The sequence below is a fragment of the Rattus rattus genome, chromosome 10, assembly GCF_011064425.1.
Source record: "Rattus rattus isolate New Zealand chromosome 10, Rrattus_CSIRO_v1, whole genome shotgun sequence".
Lineage (NCBI taxonomy): Eukaryota > Metazoa > Chordata > Mammalia > Rodentia > Muridae > Rattus > Rattus rattus.
Window position 1 is genome coordinate 88,549,576 of NC_046163.1, and position 11,350 is coordinate 88,560,925.

Below are 11,350 nucleotides of genomic sequence, written 5' to 3' on the forward strand. Positions count from 1 at the left end.
CAAGGCTCTTTCCCACTTTCTCTTATATTAGATTCAGTGTATCTATTTATTTTGCTGAGGCTCTTGATCCACTTGAACTTAGGCTTTGTGCAAGGTGTCAAATATGAGTCTATATTCATTTTTCTACAGACAGTCATTTATTGAAGATTATTCTTTTGCCATTTTATATTTCTTTGCCTTTTTGTGACAGATCAAATGTGCTTAAATGTGTGGTTTTATTTGTGGGTCTTCAAATCTATAACATAGATCAACCTGTCTGTCTCTGAACCAATACACTGTAGTTTTTTAATTACTATTGCTCTATAGTATAGCTTGAGGTCAGGGATGGTGATTCCCCCAGCCATTCTTTTATTTTTGTCATTATTCTGTTTTGTTTTTTGTTTTCTCCTTTCTAAATGAATTTAAGAATTGCTTTTTCCATGCCTTTGAAAAATTGTGTTTGGATTTTATTGTGTTGGGAATTGTATTGAATCTGTAGATTGTCTTTGGTAAGATGGCCAGTTTTACTATGTTAATTCGGCCAATCCATGAGCATGGGAGATAGCTCCATTTTCTGAGATCTTTGATTTCTTCCTTGAGAGACTTAAAGCTATTGTCATACAGATCTTTCACTTGTTTGGTTAGAGTTACCTCAAGATGTTTTATATTATTTGAGGTTATCGTGAAAGCATGTGTTTCCATAATTTCCATCTCAGCCTGTTGATCATTTGTATAGCAGAAGGCTATTGATTTATTTGAGTTAATTATATATCTGGGCACTTTGCTAAAGTTGATTATCAGCTGGAGAGGTTCTCAAGTAGAATATTTAGGGTCGCTTATTTATACTATCATATCATCTGCAAATACCTTTAATTCTTCTTTGCCAATTTGTATTCCCTTGATCTCTCTTTATTGTCTTATTATTCTAGTTAGCACATTGAGTACTATATTACATTGACATGGGGAGAGTGGGCATCTTTGTCTTGTCCCAATTTTAGTGTGATTGCTCCAAGTATCTCCCCATTTAATTTGATATTGGCTGTTGGTTTGCAGTAAATTGCTTTCATTATGTTTAGGTAAGTATATTGAATTCATGCTCTCTCCAATACTTTTAACATGAAGCTTTGTTTTATTTTGTCAAATGCTTTTTGTGCACCTAAGGAGATGGTCATGTGATTTTTTCTTTGAGGTTATTTATATAGTGGATTACATTAATCGATTTTTATATATTGTACCATCCTTGCATCCCCGATTTGAAGCCTACTTGTTTATGGTGAATGATGGTTTTTATGTATTCTTTGATTTGGTTTGCAAAAAAATTATTGAGTATTTTTGCAACAATATTCATAAGTAAGGTTGGGCTGAAGTTCTCTTTTTTGGTTGGGTCCTTCAGTGGTTTAGTTTCAGAGTAAATATGGCTTCAAAAATGAATTAGGTAGTGTTCCTTCTGTTTCTATTTTATGGAATAGTTTGAGGAATATTGGTACTAGGTCTTCTTTGAAGGTCTGGTAGAAATCTGCACTACATCTCTTTGGTCCTAGACTTTTCCAGGGTGGGAAGTTTTTAATGACTTCTTTTATTTTCCTTATGGGATATGGACCTATTTAAATGGTATACCTGCTCTTGATTTAACTTTGTATGTGGTATCTTAATAGAAAACTATTCATTACTTCTAAAGTTTCCAGGTTTTTTTTTTTATTATAGTTTTTGTAGTAGGATCTGATTTTTTAATTTCCTCCATTTCTGTTGTTATATCTTCTTCTTCACTTCTGCTTTTGTAAATTTGGATACTGCCAGTGGTACCTTTAGTTAGTTTGGTTAGGGCTTTTCTACCTTGTTGATCCTCTCAAAGAACCAAGTTTTGGTTTTAGTAATTCTTTTTTTGTTCTCTTTGCTTCTTTTCGTTTGATTTTGGCCATGACTTTGACTATTCCCTGCCTTCCAATCCTCTTGGGGTGTTTGCTTCATTTTATGCTAGATCTCTGAGGTGTACTGTTAAGTTGTTTGTGTAAAATCTCTCCAGTTTATTTGCCAGGGCACTTAGTGCTATGAATTTTCCTCTTAGCACTGCTTTCACTGTGTCCCATACGTTCAGGCATGATGTTTCAACATTTTTATTAAATTTCAGGAAGCCTTTAATTTCTTTCTTTTTCCTTAACCACATTATCATTGAATAGAGAGTTATTCAGTTTCCATGTCTATGTTTTCATTCTGTTTTTGCTGTTATTGAAGAATAGCATTAGGCCATGGTGATCTGATAGGGTGCATGGAATTATTTCAGTCTTTCTGTTTCGGTTGTTACCAATTATGTGGTCAGTTTCGAGAAGGTACCATGCTTCTGAGAAGCAGGTGCATTTGCTGTTTTATGGTGAAATATTCTTTAGATATCTTTTAAATCCATTTAGTTCATAACCTCTATTAGTTTCATTGTGTCTCTGCTTTAGTTTCTGTTGCAATGACCTATCCATTACTCAGAGTAGGGTGTTGAGCTCTCCCACTATTATTGTGTGGTGACAATATGTTTTTTGAAATTTAATAAAGTTTATTTTAAATGAATGTGGGTACACTTGCATTTTGAACATAGACGTTCATAATTGAAATTTTCTCTTGGTGAATTTTCCCTATGATGAGTATGAAGTGTCTTTCCGTATCACGCTTGAAAATTTTGGGTTAAAAGTTTATTTTATTGGATATTAGGATGCCAACTTCAACTTATTTCTTGGGACCCATTCTTTTACTCTGAGATAATGTCTGTCTTTGTTATTGAAGTGTTTTTCTATTATGGAGAAAAATGCTGGATCCTGTTTTTGTATCTAATCTGTTACCTTAAGTCTTTTTATGGGTGAGTTGCAGCTACTAATATTGAGAGATATTAAAGATGTCTGTTGGTTCCAGCTATGTTTGTTTTTATAGGTGGCTTTATGTGCATGTGGTTCACTCCTTTTGGCTTTCTTGTGAGATGTTTGAAATATCTTGTCCTCTCTTTGGTATAGATAGGTACCCTTCTTGTGTTGAAATTTTCCTTCTAGAATCCTCTGTAGGACTGGATTGTAAATAAATACTATTTGAATTGGTTTTTTTCATGGAATATATTGTTTCTCCATCTATGTTGACTGAGAGTTTTGCTGGGTATAATAGCCTGAGTTGACATTTCTATTCTCTTAGATTCTGCATGACCTCTGACCAGGATTTCTGGTTTTTAATATCTCTGTTGAGAAGTCTTGTGTAATTCTGATAAGTCTATATTTTTATGTTACTTGGCACTTTTCCCTTGTAGCTTTTAACATTCTTTCTTTGTTCTGTTTTTCTGTGTATTTAGTATTTTGATTATTGTATGATGAGCAGATAATCTTTTCTGATCCCATTTATTAGATGTTCTATGGTCTTTTTGTACATTTATGGTCATCTCTTTCTTTCTCTATTCCAATTGTTCTTGGATTTGGTCTTTACATTGTGTCCTGAATTTCCTGAATGTTTTAGGTTAAGAGTATTTTATGCCTTGAATTTTCTTTGACAGTTCTTTATTGCTAAGAATTACTTTCACTATTCTGTTTTTTTTTCATTTCCAGATGAGTTTGTGACTAGTTCTTTCCATGTTTTTGAATAATTGTGTAGGGATTTAGATAGGCAGTGCATTGAACCTGTAGATTGCTTTTGGTAGCATAGCCATTTTTAATATATTATTCCTACAATTCATCACCATGGTAGATCTCTCCATTTTATTAGGTCTTCTTCAATTTCTTCCTTGAAAGACTTTGATGTTCTGGTCATGTAGATTTTTTCCTTATTTTGATGGAGCTATTCCAAGACATTTCATATTATTCATAACTATTGTCCTAGGTGTTGTTTCCCTATTTTCTTTCTCAGTCCTTTTATCATTTGTGTAATGAAAGGCTACTGATAGGTTTGAGTTAAATTTATATCCAGCTATTTTGTTGTAGTTGTTTATCACCTGTATAATTTTTCTGGTAGAATTATCTTATCATCTGCAAATAGTGATATCTTGACTTGTTTGACAATCTGTATCCCCTTAATCTCAATTTGTTGTATTGTTGCTCTAACTAGAACTTTGAGTATTATATTGAGTAGATATTGTGAGAGTGGGCAGCCTTGTCTTATCCCCAAGTTTAGTGTGGTTACTTCAAGTATCTCTATATTTAATTTTATATTGTTTGTCAGTTTGCTGTATATTGCTTTCATTATGTTTGGGTATTGGTCTTGAGTTCTTGATTTTTCCAATACTTTTAACCTGAAGGGGTCTTTGTGTTCTATTTTTTCAAATGCTTTTATATCATCAAAGTAGATGATTATGTGATTTTTTTCAGTTTCTTTATATAGTGTGTTATGTTAATGGATTTTTATATATTGAAACATCCCTGCATTCCTAGGATTAAGCCTAGTTGGTCATGGTAAGTGGTTGTTCTGACATGTTCTTGGATTCAGTTTGCTAGAATTTTATTGAGTGTTTTTGGATAGATATTCGTAAATGAAATTGTACTAAAGTTCTCTTTCATTATTGGGTCTCTCTGTGGTTTAGGTAATTGTGGCTTCATAGAATGAATTGGGTCGTGTTCCTTCTGTTGCTATTTTATGAAATAGTTTGAGGAATATTGGTTTTAGGTCTTCTTTGAAGGACTGATAGAATACTGCACTAAATACATCTGGCCCTGAGCTTTTCTTGGTTGGGAGGTTTTCATTATTTTTTAAATTTTTTTTCTGTCAAATTTTCCTGTGTTTACATTCATGCGTAATAAAAATTTTGTGGTGTTTTTGTAAGTCATTCAGTTTTACGTTCTTTATTTCTCTTTTTATTTGATAATTTTTATTTACATTTCAAATAGTATTCCCTTTTCTGGTTTCCCATGCATAACCCCCCTTTCCTATCTGCTTTCCCTTCTTCTATAAGGGTGTTCCCCCTCTCCAAATACCCCGTTCTTCCTGCCTCCGAACCCTGACACTGGGAGCCCAGCCTTGCCCATTTCATCTAGATTTTTTAGTTTTGTTTTGGTTTTTCGTTTTCTGTTTGTTTGTTTTGGGGGGTGTGGGGGTTTGAGTATAAGTTTTTTTTTTTTTTAGTAGAATCTGATGATTTTTAGATTTACTCAGTTTCTGTTGTTAGGTCTCCCTTTCCATTACTTTGTTAATTTGGATACTGTCTCTCTGCCCTTTGGAGAGTTTAGGTATGAGTTTATCTATCTTGTTGATCTTCTCAAAGTTTTATTAATTCTTTTTTTTTGATCATTCTCTTTGTTTCTATTTGATTGATTTCAGCACTGACTTTGACTATTTCCTGCTGTCAACTCTTCTTAGGTGGGTTTGATTCCTTTTGTTCTAGGGCTATCAACAGTGCTGTTAAAGTGTAGGATCACTTTACTTTATTTAAGAGGACACTTAGTGGTATGAATTTTCCTCTTAGCACTGCTTTTATTTTGTCCCATAAGTCTGGGTATGCTGTGTCATCATTTTCATTAAATGATAGTAAGCCATTAATTTCTTTTTTAATTTTTTCCCTGACCAAGTTATCATGAAGTAGAGAGGGTTGTTGAGTTGCCATGGGCATGTGGTTTTTCTGTTGTTTTTATTGTTACTGAAATATAGCCTTAATTTGGGGTGGTCTGATAGGATTCATGGGACTATTTCAATCTTCTTTTATCTGTTTGGCTTATTTTATGACTGATTATATGATCAATATTGGAGAAGATACCATGAGGTGCTGAGAAGAAAGTATATTCTTTTGTTTTAGGGTGAAATGAGGGACAGCCATTTTATTTAACTTGTTTCAAATCTACAAGCCATGACTGGCAATGTATTTTCAGTCTTAGGAGTCACTTGTGGTTAGTGAAGACTCCTTGTAAGATTGTTTGTATTGAAATGAGGATTTATGTATTTAATCTGTATAATATTAAATGTTGTAGTTTGTTCTTTTTGCTTTCCAGAGGAGCTGCATATTTCAACATTTAATATGTATTTTTATATAAGAAGAAAATTCCAATGTTAAAATGATTTGTTTCTTAAATCTTTGACAATTGCTGAAATTCTCATTGCATGTTTTCTATTTCTAGGTGAAGTACAGAATCCTGTTATTTCACACATTAAAATAGGACTTATTTTTTAATCTTTATACATGGTATGACATGCTAGATTTTATTAAACAGCTTAATTTCATAACAAGGACCAGACATTCATTTCTTCAAAGACCCAGATCAAATTCTGTAATCTATTTCCATCTGGCATTGCACTTGTTAGACACAAAACTTTTATAAATGACATTTTGTCTTCCTACTTCATAGCAATTAAGAAATTAAAAGTCTCCCTTTGTTATATGTTTCTTTGAAATTATATTTTTTTGGATTTGGCCCTAAAATTTGCTTTATCAATTATTTCAGAGGTTAGAATGAGACATCAATCATGAGCGCATGTAGAAAAGAGTTTTTTGATGTATAAAAATATCCATTTACACACATCATTTGACGTTTTAACATATCTCTGCTATGAACTTCCATAAAACAGGGAAGCCAACCACTTTGCTTACTAAGGCAATGGAATGTTTGAGTCCTACCCCATACTGGACTCCTTCCTCAATGATCTGACATTTTTCTCTTTGCTGTCTCATGTTTCAGTGTTGATCCTCCTCATTGTCACTATGAAAAGACGAAAAAAAGAGCCTCTCATTTTTGATGAGGAGAGGGATATTAGAGAAAACATCGTCAGATATGATGATGAAGGCGGGGGAGAAGAAGACACAGAAGCTTTTGATATGGCTGCACTGAGAAACCTCAATGTTGTAAGAGACACCAAAACTCGGAGAGATGTGACTCCTGAAATTCAGTTCTTGAGTCGACCGACTTTTAAAAACATCCCAGATAATGTCATTTTTAGGGAATTTATTTGGGAAAGACTAAAGGAAGCTGATGTGGATCCAGGGGCACCACCATATGACTCACTTCAGACTTATGCATTTGAAGGAAATGGCTCAGTAGCTGAATCTCTCAGTTCTTTAGATTCTAACAGCTCGAACTCTGATCAGAATTATGACTACCTTAGTGACTGGGGTCCTCGCTTTAAACGACTGGCTGAAATGTATGGAAATGGCCAAGAGAGTTTGTACTCATAGCCTTGGATCCTAATTTGGAATGTACTGAAGAAAAAGGCAGCAGAAAAAAATTCAAAAGGGAAAGGAAAGTGGAAAATACTACATACAGTAAACAGGAATTCCACTTGTGGGACAAAAAGAGGTTGTAAATATGTTTCCATTTTTAACTGTTAAGGCCTTGGTGAAGCATTCACTAGGTTATCCAAGGGATTTCACTGACCACAGACTCTGACCACTTTTAGCTGTGTTTTTCCTTTGTTTGTTTGTGGTTCCATAAAAAGAAATACTTAGTAGATCGTGGATAGGTAGCAACTCTCCTATACCTAAAAAGGCATCTAACATGCCTGAAAAAGTAATGTCCTGTGTTGTCAGGGAGCCAAAGGCACCTGGCTCTAACTTTCATGATATCCTATTCAAGAAAAATAGAGTCCAGTGCACCATTCAAAAAGTCCTAGAACTTCTTGCCTATCAAAACTTGGAAGAATTTAATTTCTACTGGAGATTTTAAGATTGCTATAAAAAGATAGAGTTCAAAAGAATGTTATCACTGTTGGCACACAGAAATATTTTATTTTATTTACCAATATTTAAAATCTTATAATAACTTCCCTAAGTGAAAAACAATAAAAATCAATAATTTAATATAGCATAAGTCATTGTTTTACCAATATACTATGTGCAGTGTTCCAAGTAAGAAAAAGGTAAATGAGTCGCCAAGTTTAAGTAGTTTTGAAACACTCATGTATGTAAGATTTAAATCAGTAGTTGCTGTCTATTTGTTAATTTTTATTATCTTCTAATTTGTACAGGAGAATATATTTTTATTGGAAATATAGTGTTGTGTTTATTTTGGAGCTTTAGTCACTACTCAGTTCATATTTATCTTACTGCCTCATGGTATTAAGCTCATGTGCACGTGCTGACTTTTCTGCAGCTTGAACTACAGGAAGGTCATGAAGCATGGAAATGGAGAGACAAAACACAGCAGTTGAACATCATTGCTAAACACATCTCAAAGTAAAACACGGCTCCAAGGACGTACATATTGTCTTTCTGACCCACTAAAGTGTACAAAACTGTGAGAACAAAGTATTTGAATTTCAGTAAGACTTGGGGAATATTGAATTTTTCTTTGACATAGATACCAGTTTCCAAAATCAACAGTTCTGTATGCTTCAAAGACTTTCAAGGACCCAGCCTTCTTTGCTGTAAACACATTAAGTAAAAGACTGAAATTTAAGTATATTTTACAAAGTATGATGTTATACATTTCAACCCATTGTGTCATGCAAGCACTGAATGATGTGTAAGTTCTCTAGTTGTTTAGATGTACCGAAATGAAAAGAGAACAATTTCTAGTAATCATGTGTATTTAAGCTTGAGATGGATGTCTCAAAATCAAATGTCTTTTTTACACAAAATATTTCTACATATTTTTCCTAGATTAACCCTAGTTCGTTGTGCACATAATCAAGTAAGAATGAATTTTTTTTTCTTACTTTTTTGTTCCAAAGTTAGCTAATTGTTCAGTTCAGAATAAGCATATAGATTGTGAACACTATGTATGAATTGTGTGCTAAAAGTCCTCCTTTGGAGACAGAGAAATCAGAACTATTCTGTTGATTAAATGAGGAGAAGCTATATAAGATGCTGTAACTTGCAGTCCACAATTAAAACTGGGGTATGTGAAAGTGGCCTTCAGCTTCATAATCTCAACAATTCAATAAATTTGTTAATCATATACAGTCCTTAAATTGAATAAGTTATTTAGACATTGTTCCATGACTAGACTGCTATATTTTCTGCTGTATTCAGAGGCTTAGGTATAAAGTTTTACAAGAGAGGCAAATATCCTGTTTATAACTCTTAGACAGACCTGAAATTTCTTCAAATTAAACCAAATATGCCTTCCTAGTTTAATAAATTCATATTTGGTGCATGAACTATGTAAATGCTGAGTCTGCAAAATACTGAAAAAATAGTTCATAACATGACCCTCATATCTGAAAGACCATGAGATATTTACTGCAGTGGGTAGTGGTGTCAAAACTGCTGATTTTCATATATATGACCAAATAATATTGTAGTAAATTTCAGCTAAAGGAACCTCTTTTTCTGACACAGATTTTCTGACCTTGAAATTTGAATGGATTTTACCTTTTGCTAGTGGTAGCTCAAGGAAAGGATGGTTTATTTTGACTACTGGTTTGACATTCTTTGTATCTATCACAATATTGTTTCATTTATATTGTAGTTTATGAAATTGCTAAAAAGAGATTGGCAAATGTCCTTATTATCAGTACAACTTACATGATACACACAAATTTTAACAGCAATGGGGACAGGACTGTTATTATGTTAGCTTGCATTTATGTTATAAAATTTAATAGTATATCTGACATAATAATACATTAGAGTTAAGAGATTGCATCAGTTGACTGAAGAGATGAATTATCACACAAATTTAGGGATTTCCCAAATTGTATTTCAACACATATTTATTATTTTGTGATTTATCATTGTACTTTAAACAGATGTCTCTCAAGAACCATTATATACCTTATTCTCAAAATTTACTTACATTAATATGATTTTCATGAGTTTGATATCTGCATAATATGAAAACTTGGGCAATTCAGATAATGATATATTATCTGCTAAAAAGATTTTATTGGCTGTCTGCAAATTTCCCCTTTGTTTCCTTTTATTTTTGAAACCTGGTCCTGTCTATACCACAGGGTTGCCTCATACCTATAGCAATTCTCTTTTGTCAATCTCTATGCTACCTGAATTAACGTGTTCCAGGAACACACTTGACTTCCATATCCTAAAATAATCCATCACACCATAACTCATCATTATTGATATATTTTTGAATAATATCAAATAGTGATTTTAAAAGATCTGCTAAATTCTATTCTTAATCAAAGATGTACCATCAAGAGTAATTGTGGTACAAAGGGACCAAACACTTCCTTGTAAGAATCGATGTTTCAAAAACTTGTAGTTTAAAAGACTAGGGCAGTAACTCATATGTTTAAACATCTCCCATTTGTACATCACAGTAATTCATTGTCTTCAGTTAAATGTTTATTTTGAACAGTTTGATTTCTTTAAAATCTAAGTTTATTTTTATTGCTATGTACATCGAAAAAATGCACATTTAATTCAGAGACCTTCCTGAATTAAAATTTTGGGATAATTTAAAAAATTATAATTATAATTAAAAAAATATAAACTACACATTGTCAGCAACAAACCAAAATCAAGAATAATTTCACATACAAAGAAATTGACAGGCGGGAGCTGTCAGTGTACAGTATCAGAACCGTGTATCAATAATCAATGTACTCAATGGACCTGGACTCTTTGCTATAAACATCTCCTGAGACAAATTAAGTTGGGTCTGGATGCAAGAATGGGCAGGGCATACAAACATTGTTATTGATATGGATATGATGGTTCTACCCTCCATAAACATTTTTAATTACCCTAATTCTGAGCATGTTTAATCCATAGTTTCCTTGGTAATATGGTAAAAGTGTTAAAGATACAATCAACATCTGTCACATGATCCATGAGGAAAAATAGAAATGCCAATGCAGTACTCAAATGGTGACCTGAGAGAAACTGAAAATAAGCTGTGTAATACATTATGAGAGAAAAAATGTTTTGTTTTAACATTTTAAACACTCTAAGCACTAGCAGGTAATATTAATCATGTTTTCAAATTAAACCTTTCATCTGTTGACTTACACAATATTTTAATTGCTCAATTGTATTATTCAATAACTATTTACATGTTTATTTATAGTTAATCTAAATTTAATTATAGTTGATAAACACTTCATCTTAACTCTTTCAGGTCAGAGACAGCTGAAGGCAAGAAAACGACATGGTAATTAGTACATGAGTTCATCTACTTTGTGTTAGTCTACACATAATATGATCTTAATGAACAGACTAAATTATTCATAATAAATGGTGAGCACATGTAAAACAGTACATAAAATGTTGACAGGTGAATTTAATACAGTCTTGTGTGGTAAGTAAATATAATTGATCAAAATTGAGAGTCAAACTCCAGTGCCTTGTATATAATAAAGATTAAGAAATAATTTATACCCTGCACAAATTGAATTTAACTGGATTATGTTGCAAAGAATATGAGTAATATTTAAGTCCATGGTTAGGAACCAAAGAGAGAAAATTCCAAGTATAAGTTTCAAGCATAAATCAATGTGTATGATAGTCCCATACACTTAACTTGCAATGCTG

General features: G+C 32.7%; 1 protein-coding gene across 1 annotated transcript in view; it reads left to right on the forward strand.

Annotated features, from left to right (window-relative positions):
* Positions 1-11,145, forward strand: part of LOC116911249 (cadherin-7-like) — a gene marked incomplete at its 5' end in the record, with an annotated part of 28,103 nt that extends 16,958 nt beyond the window's left edge. Inside the window, one exon of the mRNA XM_032915149.1 lies at positions 6,600-11,145. Within this exon, the coding sequence (XP_032771040.1) occupies positions 6,600-7,093 (494 nt within the window). The remainder of the gene's footprint in view (positions 1-6,599) is intronic.
* Positions 11,146-11,350: the final 205 nt, after the last annotated feature.